The following is a 27314-nucleotide window of genomic DNA, read 5'->3' on the forward strand; positions in this document are numbered from 1 at the left end:
CTGTTATCCTCACAGAGACACACAGAAATATTTTAGCTGAGACAATCTAAAAGAAATCCAGATTGAGAAGCTCTTATGGAGATAATGTTTGAGTGGGGAGCAACACTGGGGTTTAAACCAACCTACATGTTTGCAAGGCAGCTGCTGTCCTCTTCAAGCCATGCCTCTAGTTCTTTTTGCCCTGCTTCTTTGAGAGGGCCACACTTTCTCAGATCACAAGCCTTACATTTATACTTCCTGTGTAGTTGGGATGACTGATTGTTGTGAACTTTTTGCCCAGACTACTCTCCAGTGGTGACTTTCCAACCTCTGCCCCTCAAGTAACTATGATTATAAATCTAGACCAGCACTACTTTCTGTCCAGTCTTTCCTAATAACTTCAGTAATATTTGTTGTTTACTTTCAGAGGATTTTTCTGTTATTGGATGTTCTGTGATTTATATAAACACAATAGGCCTGGGGACAAGTTGTACATTCTTGGAATTGCAAATAAATTCCTTGTAGCAGCAGCTAGTTTGCAGTAAAATGAATTCTAGAAATAGCAAAGATGTTCTAAAACAGCTGAAACAGCTATAGACAGAAACCTTTCAATAGCAAACATGGTTGCCATTCAACGCTATAGAGCCAGAAGGGAAAAGAAAAGCAGGTGGGCAAGTGGACTGCAACTGAGTTCACTCACACTGTTGGACCATCACCCTTTCTTCTGCTGGGCCTCTGGAATCACTGCTGTTCACACATATCAATACGTAGTGGACAGAATCTAAATCTGAAGTCAAGCACTTGCTTAGCATGCACAAGGTCTAAACACTTAGCATTTTTAGCATTTGAAAGCCTAAATTCAGGAAAACAGAGTCCTGACATCTTTCATGCATAGAATCTCTCTAGAACTCTAGTGAGATTAGAGATACCTCCTCAAAAGAACTGTCAACTTCCAAAAAAAAAAAAAAAACAATATGCTTACAGTTGAAACATTAATACATTCTAGTAATAGGTAAAATAATTATATAAACTTCAACATAATGATGAGCAAGATGTTTCAAGAAGTCTTCTACTGACAGACTCTCAAGGCACTACACTAAGATAGTGTTTATAAAGGAAATACTAAATTACAGTTAGGAATTAGTGCAAATAAAGATTAATTTTCTCCATCTATGTTCCTACTTGCTGAACTATTCAATGAAATAAACACTACAGATTCATGAATCCAAGCAGGCTCTCTCAAAGAGAATTTTAATGTGAAATGTTAATACTCTTTTCACAACTTTAACATGAATCCTCTAGCCTCAACTATAATATACATGAGAAAAAAAAAATTTGAGGCAGTCTTACTGTGTAGCCCAAGTTGGCCTCAAACTCATGATCTTCCTGCCTCAACCTCCCAAGTGTTGGGATAAGATGTGGGCCACCGGGCCCAGCAAGAAAAAAATAACAGGTGACAGGTATCTCATACAGTTAGGCTCCATTTACATTGTGAGTTAAGTCAATTCCTGAACACAGAATATGACCAGCGACACCATCTCCCAAGAACCCTTTGATCTTGGTTTAACTGTTCAGCAGAACTGGTAATAAAACATCCCTCCTTGGATTCTGGTGACCGAATTCTAGGATCAACCTTGAGTCAAATAATAAACATTCCCTAAGGATTTGATTTGTGAATTTGATACAAATGTGGACTTGTGGAACCAAATACATATTTATTATACATAAGCACTATTTAGTATTAAGGTGTTATTTTTAGGAAATATGATTATCCAGACATGGCTCTAGATCTCTCAACTTCATATAACAATGCTTCAAGTAAAATTTGCAAAGGACACATTTTTCTATAGCAAAGCTCCACCACTACTCAGTATCATATCAGAACAATAGACTAGTCCCATACCTAAGGCTTTGACTGTCAGTTTATTCCCACCCACCCCATCTTTATACACAAAAACTACCCAGGTAAAAGAATTACAGCCTTTTGAAGTATTTCAGTAGACTTTTATACCAAAGCTATTTGTGCTTTTAAAACTGGTACCTGGAAACTACCATTTAAAATCTGTCAGTTACCTAGATCCCCTAATTTTTTTTAAATGAACACAACATCCTGAAAGCACATAGTATCAAAACTGTTAGAAAAAATGTTTCAATGTCATTATACTTAACAGTATCAGTCATTTAAGAAAATCTTCATATTGGCTTTAGAATTACACAAGAAAACATTACACAGAGTTGTTTCATGAACTTCATTCTCTGCAAATGCCTTTGCATCTTTACAGTGATGTGTCACGTGTTAGTTCCTTGCAGCCTTTTTCATTTTGATCTTCGTTTATAACGGATTACTGGGTTTTCAGGGGTGTGAATCATGGTTGTATAATTCACAGTGGGGAAATATCCATCAATGAGATCAAATTCATATAAACGGAGCATAGTGGACCAAATTGTCTTAATTTGAACATAAGCAAAATTTTCCCCAATACAACGATGACGCCCTGTTGGGAAAGAAAAAAAAAAGGGTTTCATCCGTCAGTTTTAAAAACTTTTAACATGAAGTGAAATTTAAAACCAACACCACATGTACCGATAGTAACATAAAAGGATGGTATATTCTATCATACGAAACGAGGATGTAAATAATTCATTGAACATCCCTGGTCATTTTCAGTGTTCTAAGCAATTGTCATGTGACTAATTATGGTTACTTTTCCAATGATGTTTTCTAAAAATTTTAACATAGAAGTCAATACCTCCTATATGGAGTAAACAAAGAAAATTAAATCATAAGATTATAATCTAGTTTTTTAATATAGTGGAATATTCAGTTCCTATCCCAAAAGAACTCTACTATTTAAGTCAATATGAACATACTAAAAAAATTTCAAGCATCATTACAAATGATTGTGGAAGGTAAACTCAGGGCCTAGTATTCCCAAAACCATTTTAAAAACAGACTATACAAAAGGACATAAGTTGACCAAGTTTGACTTCTTGACTGCAAGTTCAGTAACCAAGATAGTATGGTATTGGACAAGGAGCAACAAATCTGTAACACGGGGCAGATAGCTCAAAAATACTCAGGTGTTGGGGCTGGGGATATAGCCTAGTGGCAAGAGTGCCTGCCTCGGATACACGAGGCCCTAGGTTCGATTCCCCAGCACCACATATACAGAAAACGGCCAGAAGCGGCACTGTGGCTCAAGTGGCAGAGTGCTAGCCTTGAGCGGGAAGAAGCCAGGGACAGTGCTCAGGCCCTGAGTCCAAGGCCCAGGACTGGCCAAAAAAAAAAAAAAGATTAAAAAAAAAATACTCAGGTGCTTATTCAGTTATCAAGTGTTGAACAGGCCAATGAAGACACTTCTCAACATGTGGTACTGGAATACTAGTGGGGGAGGAGTCAATTCCTATCTAACACCATATTCAAAAGTCAGTTTAAAAATCATTGAAGCTGGGTGCTGGTGACTCACACCTGTAATCCTGGCTATGCAGGAAGCTGAGAATCAGGATTGTGGTTAAAAGGTAGCCAGGGAAGTACAGTCCATGAGACTTATTTCCAATTAACTACCAGAAAGCCCGAAGTGATGCTGTGGCTCAAAGTGATGAGTCTAGCCTTGAGTGAAAAAGCTCAGGCACAGGGTCCAGGCCCCCTGAGTTCAAGCTGGTCCATGAGCAACAAAAAGAAAAGAAAAAAAGAGAATGGACCATAAATGCTAAAATCATCAAGATTTAATATAAAAGAACAGGAGCCTAGCATCACTTTGGGCTAGGCAAAGAAAACTAGTCAGAAATGACTATTTTAAAAGTCAATTTATCATTCGTCAGGACTATGAAAACTAACTTAAAGCAGGCATTCCATTGTAAATTTATTTTTATCAACAACAAAGAAAAACCTCACTGTGCAACAGTAGCTCACGCCAGTAATTGTAGCTACAGAGGAAGCAGATATATGAGGATAACAGTTTGAGGCCAACCAGAAAAGTCTTTGAGACTCATATCTCAAATTAGCCGCCAAAAAGCAAGAAGTGGAGATGTGGCTCAAGTGACTGCCAGTCTTGAGCAAAAAAGCCAAAGGCAAGGCCCGGTACATACATACACACACAACACAAAATATGTGTTTAGCACATTACTTGCTTATAACTGCACTTACAGGAACCACATTTAAGAGGGACACGTACAAACTGGTCCATATAAAAAATACAAAAATGCTTAGAGGAGAACTAAGCAAAGCATCATTTTTGCAAAATCTTTTTCCAAAAGTTCTTTGACCTTTTTTGCACAAAGAATTACTTTTTTTTGGGGGGGGGGGGGGCGGGGGGCAGTCCTGGGGCTTGAACTCAGGGCCTTAGCACTGTCCCTGGCTTCTTTTTGCTCAAGGCTAGCACTCTACCCCTGGAGCCTCAAGGCCACTTCTGTCCTTTTCTATATATGTGGTGCTGAAGAATTGAACCAACGGCTTCATGTATGCGAGACAAACACTCTACCACTAGGCCGTATTCCCAGCCCCACAAAGGATTTCTTTTGTCATGTCCACATATGCATATAATACATCGTAATTAAATTAACCCCATTCAAAGTATGTCAAGTATTTTGACTATATTCACCTTCATCTTCGCTGTACACCCTCATCCTCCCTCTAATATCCCTACCTTGGACAGGACCTGTTTTACATTCCTCTCATTCATTTGGTTTGTTTGTGTTGTTTACTGAGGTTCCACTGGATGCTGGTGACTCACGCCTATAATACTAGCTACTCAGGGAGCTGAGATCTGAGGATCTTGGCTTGAAGCCAGCCAGGCAGAAAAGTCCAAGAGACTCTTATCTCAAATCAACTACCCAGAAAAAGCCATAAGTGGCACTGTGGCTCAAGTGGTAGAGCACTAGCCTTGAGCACAAAGATGCTCAGGGACAGTGCCCAGGCCCTGAGTTCAAGCCCCAATTCAGGCAGAGAAAAAAACAAAAGAGGTTTCACTAAAGTATGTCACAATGTATATACTATGCTTTAACCAGATCAACCTTCTTGCTTACTCTTGAAAAGATGAGAGAAAAGGTTATTTTTAGGTTAATTTTAGCAACAAAGTACATTCTAACTGAATCAAGAGAAGGGTTGATAAGTTCTATTGATTAACAAAACATAACATTATAAAACTGGACTATATGAACCAATATAGAGAAAAACAGCATAAACAAGAATGTTTTTGGGTGCAATAATAGCTGGAGCTGGGTGTGCTGGTATGCACCACCTGTAGTTCCAGTCTCTGGAAGGGAAGATTGCCAGGTGTTTAGGGCATGGCTACATAACAAGTCTCTTAAAATAAACTGAGGGAGGGAAGGGAAAAGGAAGAAAAAATTGAAACTGAGTATGTTTAATATGTACTCCTTTCCTACCTGAATCCAACAGTTAGAAATGTTAGAAACAAGATTTTGGTACACTGGATATTGTATATATGCTTACCTGAATTAGGGAAGAGAAAGAAAAATGAGGAAGGGTATAATAAACATGACAAGAAATGTACTCACTACCTTATTATGTAACTGTACCCCCTCTGTACATCACCTTGTCAATAAAATTTAACTTAAAAAAAAAAAAAACCCGAGGGAGCTGGGAATCATGGCCTAGTGGCAAGAGTGCTTACCTCCCAAACATGAAGCCCTGGGTTCAATTCCCCAGCACCACATATATAGAAAATGGAAAATGGCCAGAAGTGTCGCTGTGGCTCAAGTGGCAGAGTGCTAGCCTTGAGCAAAAAGAAGCCAGGGACAGTGCTCAGGCCCCGAGTCCAAGGCCCAGGACTGGCAAAAAAAAAAAAAACACCCAAAAAAAGAAATGTTAGAAACAAAACAGTTGGAAATGAGGTTATACTATGTTAGGGTAGGTCCTAGATTCAATGACTGGTGTCTTTAATAGGCATTTCAAAACATATCAACAAGAAGAGCCTAGTATAAAAAGGTCTAGGATATACCTATCAAAGGATCACAATAGCGCAACAGCTATGTACATATGATTATATAAGATGAGAGGCTAAGCAAAATGAACTCCAAGAGATGGAAACAGGAGGACTTTATTGTTGTCGTTGCAATAAGGTAGTAGTAGAATTTCCTTTGGCATACCCCACATGGTTACTGCATATGATTTTGGTACACTGGGTATTGTATATATGCTTATCTGAACTAGGGAAGGGTAAGAAAAATGAGGGAGGGTATAACAAAGATGACAAGAAATGTACTCACTACCTTTTTATGTAACTGTACCCCCTCTGTACATCACCTTGTCAATAAAATTTAATTTTTTAAAAAAAGAGCCTAGTATTAATGTCAGAACATGATAAAAACTGTAAGCCAATGATTACCAAACTAGGGAGAGGCAAAGAAAGAATTTCCTCTAGAGACTTCAGCAAGGACATGGAACTGCCAAGAGCTAGACTTGAGACTACCAGCCTCTAGAATTGTGAGGGTAATTTTCTCATTTCAAAGGTACTCAGTTTCTGGTAATTACAGGTTATAGAAGCCCTAGAAAATTATTACAGTGATTTGAAAAAAATGCTGAGAGGACATTATATCTTCACTCGAATAGTTAGAGAGAAAACATAGTTTCAGAGACTATCTTAGCATTATGTATAAAGAGGACATTTAAAGAATGTAATACAGCTGGGAGCCAGCGGCCGGCTCACGCCTATAATCCTAGCAGAAGACAGAGATCGAGGTTCAAAGCCAGACAGGGCAGGAAAGTCTGTGAGACTCTTATCTCCAATTAACCACGAGAAAACCAGAAGTGGCACTGTGGTTCAAGTGGTAGAGCACTAGCCTGGAGCAACAACAAAAAGAATGTAATATAAATTAGTTCTAAAATGGCAGCTGTCCTGTAATAGAATACACTGCCATAGAAGGTAACTAAGTAATTTTCCATTTTCTGAAAAGTGGAGGGCAGCTTAGAAAGGACTCCTCCCTCTTGCAGAATTTGGGCCACAGAATGTAATAGTTACTATGTTGTTATTAACATTGTAACTATTAATAATGTTCAGATCCTTTGCTATGTTATTGTTAAATTCATTTTCATAACTACAGATCTAAAATTCTCAAAGGTCTTTATACTTTCCTTTACATGACAAAGAGTTATCTGACATTATAAAAGCCGTAGGATAGAGTACCAGTTGATAGAGAAATTGTTGGTCTCTGTGATTTATTTAAGGATCCTTCTGGAAATGTATGACCCATAACTACTTATTTCTGTGTGCAGATTTACATACAACTTGCTCAAATTTAAAATCCACTATATAAAAATATTCAAAGCACCAAAAATATTGATTACTATTCCAGAAATGCTTCAATTATAAAAGCAGCCTTTGCTGTCTTCTGAAATGCTGGTAAAATTATATTTAAACTCAAGTAGCTTCCTAAAAGGTCTGCTAACTCCAATGGTTCTTTCCTTTGAATTTTTTTTAAATTTTGTTATTTTATAAGGGTGATATAGAGTGGGGCTACAGTTTCATAAGTTAGATAATCATTACTTTTTTTTTTCTACCACTCCTGGGGCTTGAACTCAGGGCCTGGGCACTTCCAACTTTTTCTAATAACGTGGTACTGACAAAAAGAACCCAGGGCTTCGTGCATGCTAGGCAAGCACTCTACCATTAAGCCACATTCCCAGCCCCCGTACATTTCTTTTGGCTTATGTCACCCCTTCCTTTGCTCTCTCCAATGGTCCGTTTAAAACAGAACTCACAAAGTTCTCTAAATAGTAGTATAATGGAAAACAATAGTACACTATAAAAATTAGAACTAGTAAAACCAGCTAAGTTAAAAGGTAATGTAGGATTATAAAGATTCACAGGACAATTCTCCTTGAATGAATGAATTACTTTTTTTTTTAATTTACAAGGTTCTACTCCTACAGACAATGATGGAATGTGCTTATGAAGAAACAGAAATATTTGTATATAAATTTGTAAAGAAAATTCACATTAATTATTTGGAAAAGAACAAACTATCTCAACTCATCTTACCAGCTCCAAATGGTACATAGGCAAACTTCTCTCCTGATGCTGGGTTATCTTGTAAGTAGCGATCAGGATTAAAGTCCAGACGCTCTATCCATGAGTCTTTCAGTCTATGATTAACAGTGGGAGAAACACACACCTGATGTCCTGGAGGAATGGTATACCCTGCCACAGTCTACAAAAGAAAGCAACACATTTCATTAGAGAATACTAACATGTTACTAAACAAACAACACATCATTATATAAGAAAGCATTCATGCACTTAACCTATGTACAGATAACTAGGTCAGCTAAACTTCATTTTGACTGAAAATGATTTGCAAATGAGCCAACAATTAATTAGAAGTATATACACAGGGCTGGGAATGTGGCTTAATGGTAGACTGCTTGACTAACATGCATGAAACCCTGGGTTTGATTTCTCAGCACCATATTAAAGAGAAAAAGCCAGAAGTGGCACTGTGGCTCAACTGGTATAGTGCTAGCCTTGAGCAAAAGAAACTCAGGGACAGTCCTCAGGCCCTGAGTTCAAGCTCCGGGACCAAATATATACATATATATTTAGAAGCATATACACAAACCAAACTCATAATGCATATGAGGTAAAGTAGAATTTCAAGGAGTCTTCCATTATCTGATGTGTATGATTCCTACTGTTACAATTGTTTATAACAACAAAACATCATCTTCAACTTGATATTTCAATACTCACACACACACATATATATGTATGTATGTATGTATATCAGTGCTAGAGGTCAAACCTAGCACCTCATGTATACTAACTAGAAAGTACTTTGCCATGTAGTTCCTTCCCAGGCACAAAACATTCTTGTTTAAAGCAAAAAATATATATTTCTAAAAAAATCTATTGTTAAGTGAAAATAAATAGCATAATTCACATTAGAGATTAGTATATACACTACCTGCAATTATGAAAAATAGTTACTTATTTTAAATTATCTTTTGAAAAATTTCAGAACACTTTTAAAAATTAAAAAAGCAAAATGTTAAAGAAAATTGTAAGTTATTTAACAAGAAGAAAATTTAAAACAAAAGTAATGACAATTTAACTTTAATAATTTTTAAAAGTCTTTGGCCAGAGGTGGTGGCACATGCCTGTAATCCCAACACTTAGAAGGCTGAGGTAGGACAATTCCAAGTTCAAGTCCAGTCTAGGCTACATAGTGAGTTGCAGGCTAACCTGAGCTACCTAAGAGACCCTGAATAAAAAAATAAAGCTAATATAAACTAACAAAAATTTATTTTAAAACATCTCGATGCTATTGTATTTTCTTTCCTTGATTAATAAAAGACACTCACCTGAGGAGTTTTGGCCATTCTCATCATAGTCATGATGGGAGGTCTAAGTCTTAATGTTTCTTTTATGCAGCGGTCAAGCAAACTTAAGTCCTTGAGCTAAAGAGAGAATGAACTTCCTGAGTTGGTTTTTTGTTTGTTTGTTTGTTTGTTTTACCAACATTTAACTTGAACAGAACAAAAATTACTTTGACTTCTTAGTACATGATTGGCATGCATTCTGGGTAGAGGTTCAGAGGGACTGGTTCAATATGGCTGAGCCCATCATGCTTCATTCCTATCCATGGTAAAAGAAAAGAAAACAGGCAAGATGACAGGAAGAGTGGCAGCCACTCTGAAGAATGGTTCGGTAAGGACTTACAAAAAGGAGTTTTTCAAAGAATGACAACAGGGGAGTTTGGCCTAGTGGTGGAGTGCTTGCCTAGCATGCACGAAGCCATGGGTTCGATTCCTTGGTACCACATACACAGAAAAAGCTGGAAGTGAAGCTCAAGTGGTAGAGTGCTACCTTGAGCAAAAAGAGCTCAAGGACATTGCTCAGATCCTGAGTTCAAGCCCCAGACTGGCAAAAAAAAAAAAAAAAGTATCAAAGAATGAGAACATTTGTAAAAATCATCAATGTCAACTTCTTTAAAACTCAGGTAAATTAGCCAAAGATTTTGTAATATCTAAATAGAGTTATCTGGGTGCTGGTATGTCACACCTGTAATCCTAGCTACACAGGAGAGACTGGCATCTGAGCATCATAGTTTAAAGCCAGCCTGGGCAGGCAAGTATGAGAGACTCTTATCTTAAAAAAAAAAAAAAAAAAAAAGCCTGGAGGGGCCAGGAATATGGCCTAGTGGCAAGAGTGCTTGCCTCGTATACATGAAGCCCTGGGTTCGCTTCCTCAGCACCACGTATATAGAAAAAGTCAGAAGTGACATTGTGGCTCAAGTGGCAGAGTGCTAGCCTTGAACAAAAAGAAGCCAGGGACTGTGCTCAGGCTCTGAGTTCAAAGCCCATGACTGGCAAAAAACAAAACAAAAAGCCTGAAGTGGAGCTGTGGCTCAAGTAGTAGAGTACTAACCTTGAGTAAAAAAAAAATCAGGGATAGTGCTCAGGCCCATAACTAAAGACAAGTGAGGGGAAAAGGGAGAGGGGTGTAATTCAAGGGGGAAAGAGAAAAAAAAACAGTGAAAAGAATAAATCCTGTGGTAGTGTAGCTACAACTTTCAGATCCATTGTAGTCTTGAAGCCAACAGCATGGTTTCCACTACAGCAACCAAACAACTGTAAAGGTTGAGTTTAGGGGACAGTATTATCACATGGCCATTCCTCAAAAGACCAAGCATGATGTTGCCATGTGACCCCAGCCATTATGCAACTAGGAATGTACCCCACAATACTGAAAACAAAAGTCCACACAAAAGTGTTACACTCATGTTTGCAAATAATATTGAAAAGATAAAAGCAATCCAAACATCTATAAACTGTGATATGTGTGTATATATGTATGTAAACATATCTATAAACTGTGATATACATATGTAATCAAATATTACTGGTAATAAACACAAATACTACTACATGCTAGTGTGATATATATATGGAAAATCTATAAACTGATATATATGTAATCAAATATTACTGGTGATAAACACTGATATACTAATACATGCTACAACACTCTGCTATCATTTGAACATGAGTTGCGTATCTTGCAAAGGTTCATGTGTAGGACGCTTGATCGTCAATGTGGTGATGGTAAGAAGTGATAGAACCTTTAAGAAGGGGGACTAGTAGGGCATTCTGGGGTACTTCCCTCATAAGAAATTAAGGTCATTCTCATGGAATCCTGAGTTAATTCTTGAGAGATGTTATTTTTAAAAATTTATTTTGGTTCTCTATTTTATCAGGTGACCTATCTCTCCCTTTTATACTACTCCTGCCATGATGCTATCTCTTTGATATGACAATCAAAGGGACCATTACCAGAACCAAAGAAATTCCTTTGGGCTTTGAGCCTCACATTTTCAAAATTGGTTGATTGCTGAGTTGGCATGTATCTTCTTAATGTGCTTTTGGTATCCAAGAAACCATTGCCTAACCAAAATGCTCAATTTACTTCTATGTGAGCTAAATAAATCTTTTTTTCTTTTTTCATTATAGTAATTAAACAGTGAGTAAAACCATGCTATGTGGAGTAAAGCTAGTCACAAAAGACCACATATTGAATCATTCCATTTATATTAGACCAGACAAACTCATAGAGAAAAAGGTACATTGTTGCCAGGGGCTAGAGATGGGGAATGGAGCATGATTGTTAATGAATACTGACTCCTCGAGCAATTATAAATGTGCTAAAGTTACTAAATTAAGAGGGAAAAAGAGATAATACCATTGATCTTATAAACCTAAGGATAATAAGATATTATGAACAAATGCATAGCAACAAACTGGCCAAGATGAAATTCACAAATTCCTAAAAAGACACAAACTTTGGAATCTGGCAGAAAAAGAAATGGAACATCTGAATATACTAGTAACTTATAATAGCTATATTACTAAAAACTACTTGTAATAAGAGAATGAATTTGTGATCAAGAAATTTCCAACAAAGATACATGGGAAATTCTAATAGCCATGAAAAAAAATGAGTATCAATTCCCCACAGCTTCCAAAAACAGTAGAGAAAGGGGACATTTCCAAACTATAAACCTGATACCAAAGCCAATAAAAGATACCACAATAAAATTATAGATATCCCTTATTCATTTCAATGGAAAAACCCTCAAAAATAAAATATTACCAAACAGATGGAGTTGCATAAAAAATAACTATACAACCCAGGAATGTGGAATTATTTACCATCTGAAAATTAATGTTAGTACACATTAAATGAACACACACACACACACACACACACAAGAAAATAAACTCCAGGAAGAGTATATATGACCAGGTTGCTTCAAAGACAGAATGTCAGGTTGTATAGTTAGTCCTCTCTTTTCCGCCCAGCAAGCTGGATGCAATGATTTGGGTTTCTAATCTCCATTGCTACCACTATCACGTTGGGAACACTGAACAATGTGCCCATCTGGACCAATAACTTTAATTCGGAGGCTTTGACTTTTCCTAAGACACACAACACACTTTCCTACCTACAGAAGCCACGCTTGAAAGGCAAAGTACCATACATAGAACTCCCAAAGCATCTGTGCAAAACAGAAACAGTTCAATGGAAAGAAGCAATCACACAGGGATATGTTAGATCAAGTTACAGAATTTTCTAAAAGTAGAAGCTCAGTAACTTAAGCTAAGATATACAGACAAATCTCAGAAGTGTCTCTTTAAAAGGGACAATATAAAAATAACAGGCAGCAATGAAACTGAAAAATCCCACAAACCTGGTCATAAGTTAAGGGAGGCAGATTCTCTCCACAGACGGTTTTCTGTTCTAAGTAACAGTTTTCTTGAAGTGTTTTGTCTCTGGCTAAAAAGAAGCCCATCCAGGCACTGGTAGTTGAAGATGTATGCTGTCCAGCCAAGAGCAGCCCGATAAGCATGCCTGCGACTTCGTCATCTGTCAAAGGCCGCCCATCCCTAGGGAATGAAGCACACAGCCACTCAACAGTCCATGCCTCCACCCTTAGACAAAGTCATATTTTATACCAATTTAGGGACCCATTTAGGTTCCATCAGTTAAAAGGGACATAGCTTCTACCTTAAGTTTTAACTAATGAACTATGCTTTACTGAGTAATTTCTTGCTTCAGCTTGATATGCAATCTGAACTGCTCTTACTTGTATGTAGAATCTAGTAAAGTTTGGAGAATGTCATCAATTTTTTCTGTTGACTGCCTGCGTTTCTGGATTGCCTTGTAGAAAATATTCTTGATCTCTCGGTGAGCTCTGTCCCTGCGTCTGTAATTCAAAAATAAAAATTATTTTTACAAAACAGTAATACTTTGTAGGATCAAATTAATTTTGAAAACTTTCATCCTAATACCTCTAAAATAATTGAAAAAGAAGCCATGAAACATATTATTAAGAATTACAATAAGCCTAAGGGTAACGTACAGTGTTAGGTGTGCCTGTCCATCACAACTGTTAGTGCACTATCTGTCTTCTACCTAAAGGTCTAAGGCAAGTCTATATTCCTTTAGAAACATTTTCCAGTTCAAGAGAAACCTGTACATTCTTCTAAACTAACAATAAATACTGATTTTAACCAAATCAATTCTTGAAGCCCTGTGTTCAATTCCTTAGCACCACAGAACCATTCTAGAATGGTTCTTCTAGAGTATTTGAGTATACTTTTCAGTTTCTAAAACTACATCTACTATTAGTAGTAGGTTCATAAAAAAACCAAGCTTCAACTTTCAAAATGTTGCCTTTAACATGATGTGCACTATGCAGCAAGTACTTTGAGACAGATACTGTTTTCCTAAGCTCACAGATAGCTCTGAGCACTGGAGCTAGAACTTAAACCCAGGCAATCTGACTCCTAAACCCCCTTTGAAGTCAAACTTCCTCATAGGAACTCCACTTGCAATATTGCTATTGAGGATTAACACAGAATATGCACAGGAAGGAAGCATTCAGGTTAACAGCTAGAACAGAGCCAGGAAAACACATGGCCTATGTAAGAAAGTAAATGGAGAGGAGAGGTGTAGCTGTGGAAAAGCATCCTTAGTACACACAAGGTTCAATATTTTAGCACCAAAAAATAGGAAAAATAAGTAACTCAGTTTTCCCAAGCAAACGGAAAAAGAGTAAGTTATCCTAATAAGCTAAGGATTCCAACTTAACCCAAGACAGAAGGAGTTGGAAACAGGGTGGGGGTGCACCTTTATGGAAAACTGACTATGGTCCAAACGCTCTGCTGGGTATTTTCACATAAGAGATTTTAACAACAACAACAAAAGAACCTGGGCTGGGAATGTGGCTTAGTGATAGAGTGCTTCCCTAGCATGCATGAAGCTCTGGGTTCAATTCCTCAGTACCACATAAACAGAAAAGGCCAGAAGTGGCACTGTGGCTCAAGTGGTAGAATGCTAGCCTTGAGCAAAAGCAGCTCAGAAACAGTGCCGAGGCACTGAATTCAAGTCTCAAGACTGGCAAGGAAAAAAAAAAAAAAAACTGCAAAACTTGCCAGGCACTAGTGCCTCAAAAACTGTAATCCAAGTTACTCAAGAGGCTGAGACGCAAGGTTCAAAGATAGCCTGGGCAAAAAAGTGTGGGAGAGCCTTATCTCCAATTAATCAGCAAAATAAAAGAAGAAAAAAAGCAAAAAACTACCAACTAACTTAATCCCAGCACAGGTAGAGAAAGGCTATTAACAGACAGGATTCAGACTGGGAGTATGGCTTAGTGGTAGACTGCTTATCTAGTATGCATGAAGCCCTGGATTTGATTCCTCAGCACCTCATGAACAGAAAAAGCCACAAGTGGCACTGTGGTTGAAATAACAGCCCTGAGCAAAAAGAAGCCCAGGACAGTGCCCAGGCCCCGAGTTCAAGCCCCAGGACTGGAAAAAAAAAACAAAAAACAGGACTCAGAGCAACAACCAAATTACTGCTTTGCACCAGAGATGGTCACCATCCTTGAGGAAATCATAGTATTGTTGCCAAGCTGACCAAGAGAAAACTACATGAAGGGATAAATATTCAAAAGAAAGAAGTTTCACAATGTACATACTACAAAACCATGGAACTTTCATACAGTGCTTAAAAGCGAGCTGCATTACAGAGGCCCAGCTGAGACATGCTTGAGTACAGGAATATGTGACAACAAACAACAAATTACCTTTTTCAGCCAACTAAAACAGTTTAAATGAGCACATTAAGGAAACCTGTCTTCATTTCTTATAAAACAATGGGAACTCCTAATCTTCCCAAATTTGCAAAACACACCAATATTACAGTAGTTATACAAAGTGAAATAATCAAGTGCAATATTTTCTCTATCCATACCTGAAACTAGGCAGCGGTAGCCATCCTGGCAGGAGCCAGGCCGCATGGCTAAAACCTCCATCCAGATCTGCATACAGCTGGGCCACCTTCTCATTGAGTTGACTTCTGATTTCCTTTCCATGCAAACAATGGCTAGCGGTTAAAATTATAAGCTCAGAAAGAGCTTCAAACACATCTAAGGGAAAAAAGATTGTTCTCATTACTACTTCTTTTGACAGATATAAAAGAAAAAATGGAAAAAAAAAAAAAAAAAGACAAGCACAGCCAAGCTTGGTGGGTCATGCCTGTAATCCTAGCTACCCAGGAGGTAGAGGAGAAGATTTGTGAGCTTGAGAGTATAGCAAGGCTCCATCTCAAAAGGCAGGAGGAGTAAAAAGGGGTGAGAAGGGAGCTATGTATCTAAAAATATATACTAACAAGAACAAAAAGATCCCACTTATACTACCCCAAAAAATCAAGAACATGAAGGCAATAACATTATGGGATGCATATGCTCCTTTTGTCAGCCTAAATAGATGTCACAAAGGTATCTAAATTCAGTCATAAGCTCTTCTCCATCTTGAAAATAAAAATAAATATGGTTATCTTCTTTTTGATTCACAGTAAAAACCATCAATAAGGTTGCTTAAAGCCTCTGAGGACAGGCCAAATATAGTAATGTACACTTGTAATCCCAGCTAGACCTCCATCTTAACCAATAAGATGGGCAGAATGGTACATGTAATGAGCATGTATTTCCAACTATCCAACAACACACAAGTCACAGGCAGGAATATGATGGTCAGAAGCCAACCTTGGGAAAAAAATGTAAGACCTATCCAAGAACAAAAAAAAAGAAAGAGCTACAGCATGGCTCAAGTGGTAAAATACTTGCTTAGCAAGTACAAGGTCCTAAATTTAAGCCCTAGTAAATTCAATAAATTAAAAAGCATGAAGACAGTAATGGCATGCTTTCCCAACATAAAGCAGTCCAAAGGCTGGATTTTTCCCCAGGTGAAATGAAGGAAAAATATTGAAGTGTTGACCAGGAAACTGCAGTCACCAATTGCTATATCAAGCCATTTTGTTGACTTTTTAAGTTATAAAAATAATCGAGATTATTCTTTGTTTTTGAATTCCACATTCATCAGTGAACTGTCAATTTACTTGGCCTTTTACTAGATTTGTTAAAAAAAAAAAAGTTCAACAAATGTTCTGGTCCTTTTGAGTTAAAATTACCTATAGTAGAAGCATTTATTAAATTGGAATTCTAACCAGAGTAGTGGCACATGCCTACAGTTCCAGCACTCAGAAGAATGAGTCAAAAGGAAGACAACTTCATGTCCAGTTTAGGATATGAAATGAGACCTTGTATGTATGTAGGTATGTATGTATGATGTATGCATATGTAGACACACACCTACATACATACATAGAATAAAGGTATAAATGTTCTAATGTTCACATCAGCTTCTTTCATAGTTAGAAAATATATGTATCACTGTTAGGTTCACAAACAATAAAAGCAGGTTTCTAGCCCCTTACAGAAAAGATTGTAGTGCAGTGAAGTTTTCTGCTATAAACAAAACTATTGACTTTTAGAAGCAATAGTTCTGCAGTAAAGGCCATATTTCTATTTACAACTCCACAGAAATCAGACATGTTCTTCTCATTAAAACCAAAGTAATTCAATACATTGTGCTTTATTTTGTATATATACACGTATTCTAGATTCACACATATTTTAGATATCTTTTCACAGAAAAGAACAAGACAAGTATAAAACATTCTACTTACTTTTTTCTCCACTTTCTCCCCAACTTTGGAAATATTCCTTTGTTTCTTTTTCAATTATTGAAACATACTGTTTAAAGTGGGCTATGTTAAGGCCACTTTTTAACATTTTCTTCTGTTCCAAGAAAACCTTCAAAAGAAAAAGAAAAAAAAATTCAAGGAAATATAACATTAAAATGTTTTTGTTTCATCATAGGATCCAATGGGATATTCTAACTAGATAGCACTTAGAGAAAACCACATTTTAAAAAGTACAAAATAAAAATACGAGGATTTTTAAAAAATGATACTAGGTACAGCACACTTCAAGCATCTCTATATATGTGAAGTAGCAAATAGAAAGGTATCTGCTCCAAGGGCCCTAGGCAAGTCCCAACCCTGCCTCCTACCTCCCCCTTCCCCTTCCCTTTTCCTATTCCTAACTCCAGAGACCATTTTGCTAGGTTGGTTACCTTCTAGTCTCCCAACCCAGTACAGATGCTGTTGCAATTTCCCAGGTGTCCACCATACTTTGACATTATTTTTATCTTCCTTCAGTTTTTAATTTATTTAATGTCTTAAAATTTTTCAGATCATTTGATCCACAGAAAAAACTGCTTCTACAATACGTTATAGGTGTGCAATAATGTACACTTATCTATAATTAGTTTAGTATAGAGCCATCCTTGTCCAGGTAACAGTACCACCTACCGCATTAGGCACATCGTATGCAACTCCCTTTCCAAACACAGGTGTTGTGAGGCGACTGTAGACATCTTCTGCATTCAGGTCTTCATTTTTACTATTAAAAAGCAGTGCGGCAGCATCACTCCCCAGAAGGTAAGTAAATGTCTTGCCCACCATGGTAAAACTAAATACAGGTCCATACTAAAGAAAGAACCCATAGTGAGGTTAACAAAAAAAAAAAAAAAAAAAAAAAAAAGCAACACTACATACTTCAAGTTCTTAAATCATAAAAATAATACTTCACTAGAAAATTTCATGACATTCCAATCTTTTAAAAAAATCTCATCTTTCAATACCCAATCTTTGTTGAAATTTATAATTATTTTCATCCAGTCATAAAGGCTATATAAATACAACATTTTATTCTTCCTATTCTTCCTTTTCCTGTTCTATCGCTTAAACATAGCATTTTCTACCATTATACATAACAATATTAACCTAGTTAACTACTCAGTTATAATTGGACATGTTGGTAATGTGTCACAGAGATTTGAGGGTTTTTTTCTTTAATATATAGAATTCTGTAATGAACAGTTCTGAGAACTCTGACAATCCATTTTTTTCCTATATAAAAATAAATGTACAGGTGGAAACATGGCTCAAGTAATACAGCACTTGTGCCTGCAAGCAGGAAGCCTGAGTTTAAACCATAATAATATCATAAATAAAAGAATAAGTGCAGAGGAGCAACCAAATGTTATAGCTTTTTCTCCGGGATTTGCCAGAATACTACTTAGTTATCAGTATTTTATTTGCTACCTCGCCATCAGATTTCATTTTTGTTATTACTGTCAGTTCTGTTAAGTGTTAAATGCTTCAACTTGCAGGTTTATAGTTATTACGAAAGACTAGGTTCTGGGATATAATCACAAATACAGGGCCTGTCCCTGATTCATGAAGCTTTTGCCTATTAGAAAAAGATATAGTCAAATAGTCATATTAACATAAGTAGAATTCCAAATGTAAACAAGTATTACACAAAGAAAAGAAACGCAGATGACAGAAGGGAAAGGGGAGATCTAAGAATAAAAGACATTGGGCTGAGAGTGAACAGCAAATATAGTAGTAGTTAAGTGTGCACAAGACCTAAAGGTGAAGGGGGGAAAGATGAGAGGGGATGGAAGTCAAGAGTTAGGCAGGGGAGGCTGGGAATATGGCCTAGTGGCAAGAGTGCTTGCCTCATATACATGAAGCCCTGGGTTCAACTCCCCAGCACCACATATATAGAAAATGGCCAGAAGTGGCGCTGTGGCACAAGTGGCAGAGAGCTAGCCTTGAGCAAAAAGAAGCCAGAGACAGTGCTCAGGCCCTGAGTCCAAGGCCCAGAACTGGCAAAAAAAAAAAGTTAGGCAGGGTGTAGAAATAGAGATCCTGATAAGCCATATTAAGATTTTTCCTTGCAAGCCATTGGAAAACTGGGTAAGTTTTCAATTATGTGGTGAGGACACATTCATGTATATAGGTGAATATACATATTAATCTATGCAAAATATAAGGATGTAAGAGAAGAAGGAATGTCACACCATGAATCAGAACCTATTGCAAAAACTTAATTGGCATGAGGCAACAGAGGCATAGGGAGGTTCAAGAAGAGAGAAAATTGTTATTTTGAACACAGAATCTGCAGAATGGGCAATGGATAGTTAGGAGGAAGTATCCAAAAGGAAGTTTTTATTTTTTATTTCTTGGTGCCAGTGGTGGGCCTAGAATTCAGGGCCTGAGTGGTGTCCCCGAGCTTTCATTCTCAAGGCTAGTGCTACCACTTTCGTACAGCTCCACTTCAACTTTTTGGTGATAAATTGGAGATAAAGAGTCTCACAGGCTCTCCTGGAGGTTGGGGGAGGTTTCAAGCAGAGATGTTCAGATCTCAGCTTCCAGAGTACCTAGGATTACAGGCCTGAGTTACTGGCTCCAGCTTGGAGGCTTTTTAATCACCTTTCAATTAGGTAAAATCACCTGCTTTGATAGAGAAGTAGAAAGACTCAGAAGTTTAGACAAGTAAAGGCTTGAGTTAGTCATTCTGGTGAATGGGAAAGTCAATAACAAGAACAGTATAGAATTGTTGAGCAATATGAATTTCATGTAAGATAAGTAATCAAAGTAATCTGGCAGAAGGAGGAGAAAATGAGTAAGTCTTTCCACAGACACTGTTTAGCCAGGTGAGCACAGTGAAAAGATCCAGAGACAAGGGAGCTAGACATGTTGACAAGAATGTAACTGAAATGAGGTGACATGAACCCAAAGTAGCAAAAGCAGGAAAACGAGAAAGTCTGCCAGATTAGAAACAAAGTAAATGGGAACATGGACTAATAACATCAAAGAATGGTTATAATCCAGGGAGTTGCACAAGCAATCAGAAGATATGATCTAAGAATAAGGTGACTTACTATTGTGGTGTAAAATAGTGAAATCCAAGAGTGTGGAGTTAACAGCTGAACTAACAGGAAAGCTCATAAGAGAGAGTCAAAGGTTCCAGTGCCCATAGCATGTGACCCAATCCAAGGGGCAACTGAAGTCACAGAAAATGGACAGAGCAGGTCAAGAAAATTTGAGATTCATGGTTAACAAAAATATCAACTTTATCCATCTTAAGCATAATCAGTGAAAACAAAATTTAGAACTAGCCCAGGACACAGAGAAACTAAAGGAGTCTAACAAGGCCTTTGCCTCTCTCTATATTTTATGTGTTTTTCTACTGCCAATAAGCATATCATCACCATTTTTCCAAACCGTTCTGCCATTTTAAAGGAAAAGCTTGAAAAGCACTTCTTGAAACTAGTTCTTTTTTTGGGGGGGTGGGGTGGGGTTGTGGTTTTAGAGGGAGTCCATTGGTAAAACTTACCTTCTCATATGCGTTTTCTAGGAATTCAATTGGACTTTTCCCAAATGCTATGGCATGCCCAAGGAATGGAATTGGGGAGAAAATGTATGGTGGACTTTTCTGTAAGAGAAAAAAGAATATTTCAGTTCCCACTTCATTTAAGAGAAAAATGTTGGTTCCATGAATAAACAGTTAAATTAAATTTTTCATCAATATTAAGAAAAATAGTTTACCAAAAAGTGAAGCATCAAAAGTAACAAGTACAGCCAAACTGACAATATCGTTGAAGAAAATCTAAAAAGTACAAAAACTGTAAAGATGATATATAAGATAAATAACTAGACAAACAGGCTTTGGGACTTTAAACAATAAACAATGCTAAGTATGTCTAATATTAGTAGTGTATCTATTCAACCTAGAAGAGTTATGAAGGGAAGAAACTGTACTGTCACTTCTACTACCTCGGGCAATTTTAGTCCCCAGATAAGGAATTACAAAAGCCAAACTATGGAATCAGCCTAGGTGCCCATCAATTAATGAATGGATAAAGAAAATGGAATTCAAGGCCTCGCCCTAGTAGCTAATGCCTATAATCCTAGCTACTCAGGAGGGTGAGATCTGAGGAATGCAGTTGAAAGCCAGCCAATGCAACTCATCTCCAATTAGCCACTAAAAAACAGGAAGTGGTGCTGTGTGGCTCCAAGGGACAGAGCAATAGCCTTGAGCAAAAGAGCTCAGGGACAGTGCCAGATCCTGATTTCAAGTCCCATGACCAGGATAAAAAATGTAGTTCTTGATTCCATCTTCATTAGGGAAACATGGTAGGAAATGTTGAGGGCAGTAGATTAGGTCAACCTGACCCCAAAATTCTGCTTGTATAAATGGCTTAACTTGTTTGTTGCTTGCTCTACCCCCTGCGTCAACCTCCTACCTGTGCCACACTTGCTTGTTGCTTGCTCTACCGCCTACGTCAACCTCCTACAACTGTGCTACTTTACCTTTATAAACCCCAATTTGAGGACTGCTTGGGGTCACAGTGGCAGCTCCCAAGTGTACACTGTGGCCTTGGCCGGTCAGTTTGCTTTTTGCTTCCCCAGTAAATCCATGTTTTTGCTTGAGACTGTCTCTGAGTGGTGGACTCTTGAAGGGATGGAGAAATTCCCTCCCTCGAACATTTCTAACCCCATAACATTGGTTCCATGACCGGAAAGAGTCCTTAACCACCTTCTTTTGGGGGGGGGGGGGCGGGGGGAAGCCCGGGTTAGGAAAAGAAACCTCAGGAGGTGTAGGTGTGTCTAAGCTTAGTTGCCAATTTTTCTGTTTCTATATGGAAGAGTGCACTGTTTGTGGGCTTGAAACAGAGAAGCTGGACACAGGGGCTCTCTAAGGCTGGGGTGGCCAAGGGACATGTTGACACCCCCCCCCCTTCTGAAGGTCCTCACAGTGGAGGGCGTGTATGTTGATCTTGTTCCTGTGTATGGTTGTGTTCTCAATCCTGCTTTTGCTTGCTGTTATTGTGATTGGACATGTTTTATAAGAAAACAAGGGATAAGCAGTGTCCGCTGAGGAACTTCCCCTAGGCCTGGTCTTACAACATTTTCCAGCTTATGTGGCCCACCGGCACTGGGTGGGTGGCCCTCAGTCCCAAAAGGGCCAGGAGAGTATCTACCAGCCTTTTCACTTGTTCGTGGACAAAAAGGCTGGGGTAGGAAAAAGCGTACACCCTGGGAATTTCCAGGGCCCTGTGGTCTTTCCAGCACCTTACTCTTGAGTCTCTTGTGTTAGAAATCTTTGGGAATTCTGTGTCTGTCCTGTTTTGTGTTAGGTTTTTCCAGATTCTGTTTGCCTTAGTCTTGAGTCTCTTGTGTTCAGTCTCGTGTCTCCATAGGGGAAGTCACAGCCTGCTTTGTGCTGTGTCCCCTTCTGCAATGAGGCAGTTGGGAGTGTGCAGGCAGCTGAGGACATTGTACTAACAACTAGCTAAAGTTAACAAGTTGAAATTGATGCTCCTGGCTGAAATTGGCCTAAGATAGTCAGGCCACCTGGTGGGCTAAGATGACTCAAGTAACCACACTCTTCTACCAACTGAAGGTACTTAAAGGGTCAATTGATAGTAAAATGCTCCAGTCAAAATTGGGCTAAAGAGTAGGCAAGTAATGAGTGGGCTGAGTCTTAGTCCTGGGAACCCCCATCCAGCTTTCTCCAGCTGAAAAGAACTTGAAGCTAAAATGCCTTGCTAACACTAGCAAGCCCAGGAAAAATAGGGCCCGGTAAAGTGCTTTGTTAAAAAGCCTTATCTTGATCACCTGCAAGTGTAAGATTGGCAAATGTTTCTTGCCACTGAAAATATACATGACCTAATGTTCATTTTTGTGCTCTTTAAGATCTTATTGCATGAGAATGTGTGTGTGTGTATGTGAACATGTTCAAGATTAAAAACTGTCAGTGTGATGTAAAAATGGGTGAGTTTAGTTTTAAACTCAAGGGTCATCAAGTTTGGGCATTACCAAAAGTCTAAAAAGATATTGTGTTGTCTTAAAGAGAAACAATAGTTAAAAATTTCTCTAATTTGTGGTTGAAATTTTTGGTAGCTTAATGCATAGGCTATTTGCACTGTCATCAAGCTATCTGGTTTAGCAAAAGGCATTGGGAACTTGAAATTTATTTCCACTGTTTGGGACAAAATGTTAGAAATTTGGATATTAATGTTAAAGAACTGCTTGGGTTTCTCATTGAGATTAATAGGAAAGGACAGAAAAAACCTGGGGCAGGCCTGTGTGCCTATCCTCAGGAGTGAGGGGTGATCTGGCAAAGGTATACCTTAGCCAGTCCACACATGGTGGCATGGACCCTAGTGGGGAATCCATGCATGGTGAGACAGGCCCTGGGGTGAGTCCATGCATGGTGGACAGGCCATAGGGGGAGTCCATGCATGGTGGAAGAGGGTAAGCTGGCACCAAGGCAGTTCATCAAGCTCTGAGTGGGATGAGTATATGCCCATTCTGTAGGACAAGCCAGTGCAGGCCTTTCCTCGTCCTGTCTCTTTTGCTTTCAGATGAACACTGGAAACCTGATGGTAAAAATGAATGATTTGATTGGTGTTTCTAAAACTGCCACTTAGGATGGATTAAAATTGGTAAGTTTTTTTTAAAATGGCTAAAAATCATCAGTTTGATAATAAAAATTAAAAAAAAGCATTATCCATTATATATACTTTATATATATTTCTTTATAAAGAATCATTTAAATATATTTAGCCATTGTCTCTATATTCTGTAGTATTGATCTTATTTCTCTAAAAGATACATGAGTACATTAATATTTTGAAATATTTTAGACTTTCACCTCAATTTTAAATATTACACCACTGCAATCAGAAATAAGTGATAGAAAAAGCTGAACAGAAACCTGAGGTATGCAAAGAAGGGATTTAAGCAACATTCACAATCAACATGTTTATCTCACTGCAAATGAACTAGCTCCACTGATTTTTAAAGCCAGTAGATCAACTCTATGAGGAATCTTCTTGGCACTCATCATAAAATCAGACTACAAGATTAGGACTCCTGAAAATAAACTTATAGTGATAGGAAAGGATGACGTTCTCAGGTCTTTGATGGTCTCAAATAGAATGTCACTTCCTGACGCTCCTCAGATAATAGGAAAAACAATTGCAAATATGAAAGGTAGCTTTGTCTTCCCAACAATTAAGAGAAACACACACAAAACGTGTAGGAAAAATATTAACTCTGCCTTATGTCTGTTATGAATAAAGCAAAAATTGCTTTTAAAACTACTTGGTGCTAAGTACAATAAACTTTACATGTTCCATTTCTCAGTTCAGTTTTTGAAGGGCAGTTTTCAAAAGCTGCCTTGATTACTAAGTGCACATTTATTCGTCAAATATATTTCAGAAATTTGAAGCCAGGGATCAAAAAGAGAAAAAGCTGCCACATTACAGAAACTGATACTTTTTAAGCCTATCATATGAAGTCAATTACCACACAAGTCACAATTTAAACGGAACTCAATCCACCTTCCACACGGATACTGATATAAGTAAATCGCCATTAGGGGCGATGATAGAGCCCGCCGAACACTGAACCACACAAGTGGGCTCCAGGCTGATGATCACCCAGGGTCTCGGCTACCAATAACTTCCCCGTGCCGGGAACTACAGCCAGCAAGACCACCGGGGCGCGCTGAGGACCCCGAGAGGGGCCCGGCTGCTGGACCGGCCACTTCCACCAAGGCCACCGGGGTTACAGCCATCACTAGGACTACAAGCAAGCAGCAAGCTCAGCCCTGGCCCGGTGCAAAGGGCGACCCGAGCAGTCACGGCCGTCGCTCAGCATCGCGACTCGCCGGCACGATCCTGGGGCCTCCTTGGGGCTGGTGGCAACGTGCTGGTCGTTGCGATCCTAGCGGTCAGCGAAGCCAGCGAAGGGCACGGCGGTGGCCGATGGTCTACTCCAGCAGCAGCAGAGCTGCAGCCGCCCTGGCCAACAGCCGGTCCCCAAGCCCCGCTGCAGGCAATCATCAGCTACCGCCCCGGCCTCCCGAGCCAAGGCGGCGACCGCCCAGAAGCCAGCTGCTGCCCTCTGCGCCGGGGACCCCGGTGGGTGCAACTTACCGCCCCCGGGGGCAGCGGGACCACGTGGCCGACAGCGAGGCGGAACAGGTAGACCAGGCTGAGCGTGAAGGCGCAGGCGACCAGCAGCGTGGAGAGCAGGTTGCCGCCAGTCACCTGCTCCATCGCCTGCTCCAGCACGGACCCTCCCGCCTGCAGGAAACCCAGAAGCACCATTGTGGCGGCGGCTGAGGCGGCGGCGGCGGCGGCTGCGGATGCGCTACACTCCGCCGGGGACACTGGAGGCCGAGGTCGCCGCCGCTCCTCCGAATTGATGGAGCCAGAGAAGCCGGCAGATGGGCGTTGGGAGGCGGCCCCGGCCTCCAGGTCTCCAAGTAAGGCCGGTGCCACCCCCCTCCCTTCCACACCCACTACCCGCCCGCGCGCCACCTAGTGCGTCACAGAACGGGGCGGGCCTGTCGCTGGCCACGCCCTTAACTAGGACTCCACGCCACCAATGTCTCCTTGCGCCTCAGAGGGGACCTGAGGGAACGGAATGCAGGAGTCGCGCAAAGAGTACACTGACCGGAGAGATTTAGCTTAGGAGGTGACCATCCCTGAGAAACCACGTGCCACTCGCATCTATGTGTCTGTGGTGCGGAGCGACCGGAAAGGGCCCAGGAGGACCCCGGCGGAGGAAGCTGGCGGAGGGATCTCTGGGATCGTGATTGGGCAGGCCGGACGCTGAGGCACGCTCTGTGATTGCACCGCTGGCACCTGAGGTGATCTCGGCCTATGTCGCGTCAGCCGGGTGGGTGACCTAGGCGCCGCCCCCCCGTCGGGGAGTCGGGGCTAGTGTGCCGGCCGCACTGATATCTCCAAAGTACCGTTTCTCAACGCTGGAGAAACGGTCCTAAATAAAACCTTGGGGACGTGGAGCCGTGAAGTAAACCAAGTCATGGAGATGGGACGATGCTGTCAGCCCCGTCCTACCCCAGTGGTAATCAGTGTCGCAGGTAGTGTACACGGACGGCCATCAAGTTAAACCAAAGATGGTTATTTGGTGTGCTGGGTTGCACCAAAATAAGTTGTAGCGAAATAAACGTAAATGTATGGGAAGTTGTGAGCTCTTTATTTGTCACATTTCCCAAGAACACCCATTTTCTTGAGGATTGAAGGACCCAAAGATTTTGCAGCAAGTGAAACTTTGATCTTAATGAGTCTGATGGCATCAAATTAAAGCTTCTCTGACAATATGACTGCCAAATTTAACCCTCCTTCCTGATTATTAACCGGAGGTCCTGACCAGATTGATTTAGAGCTAGATTAAGTGCTAAGTTTTGGAATACAAGAAACAAAACAAAACTGTAAGTCGCTTGGGAAATGAATAGAGATAATTGCCTGCTAGGTATTCCCAAAGTATTTCATCTCAGTAAATCCAAAACCTAAACTCATTCCCTCCCACCCATCTGCCCTCATGTGATGCCTGCATTGAAACGGCACTGCTGTCCACTGTTTTCCTCCTCTTCCATTCTTCAGGTCAAATCAGTCATCCAATCCTGTAAGTCTTCCTTCTTAAAAGTTTCTTCATTCCTGTTGCCACTGGCTTAGGGAAGGCCTTGTTAATTTCCTGTCTGCATTACTGCAACAGGATCCTACTACAACAGGAGACTCTTACTTCCAGGTTTGTCCCAACTGTTGAAATCCTGAAAGATCAAAAGAGCTGGGCACTGATGTGTCACACCTTTAATCTTAGCTATTGTGAGGCTGAGATCTGAGAATTGCAATTTGAAGCCAGCCTGTGCAGTAAAGTTGGTGAGACTCTAATCTACAGTTAACTACCAAAAAAGCCAGAAGTGGAGCTGTGGCTGATAGAGCATTAGCCTTGAGGGGAAAAAACCCCCAAAGCTGTCAAGGACAGCACCTAAGCCCTGAGTTCAAGCCCCAGGACCCACAAACAAATTCATAAGGTCTAAAATCATGAAAAATTGAAATGCTTAAAATAGATACAAATTTATAAACTCAGATGTAAATGAATATATAGTTATATAGTTTATATAATTCTGGAAAAATCCTTTTTAAAACATTCTTAAAAGGGGGCTGGGGATATGGCCTAGTGGCAAGAGAGCTTGCCTCGTATACATGAGGCCCTGGGTTCGATTCCCCAGCACCA

The 27314-nt window shown here is 39.6% G+C and overlaps 1 protein-coding gene across 1 annotated transcript; it reads right to left on the reverse strand.

Moving 5' to 3' along the window:
* Positions 1 to 1203: 1203 nt before the first annotated feature.
* On the reverse strand, positions 1204 to 25826 carry LOC125346994 (lanosterol 14-alpha demethylase). Its single transcript, XM_048339996.1, has 10 exons — positions 25205 to 25826; positions 20593 to 20691; positions 17715 to 17891; positions 17028 to 17154; positions 15252 to 15426; positions 13081 to 13200; positions 12685 to 12880; positions 9299 to 9394; positions 7980 to 8148; positions 1204 to 2474 (listed from the first exon to the last, which is right to left on the reverse strand). Exons 1-10 carry the CDS (start codon positions 25376 to 25378, stop codon positions 2296 to 2298), a joined length of 1512 nt encoding a protein of 503 aa, XP_048195953.1. The 5' UTR covers positions 25379 to 25826; the 3' UTR covers positions 1204 to 2295.
* Positions 25827 to 27314: the final 1488 nt, after the last annotated feature.

Source organism: Perognathus longimembris, chromosome 2, assembly GCF_023159225.1.
Source record: "Perognathus longimembris pacificus isolate PPM17 chromosome 2, ASM2315922v1, whole genome shotgun sequence".
NCBI classification, from domain to species: Eukaryota; Metazoa; Chordata; class Mammalia; order Rodentia; family Heteromyidae; genus Perognathus; species Perognathus longimembris.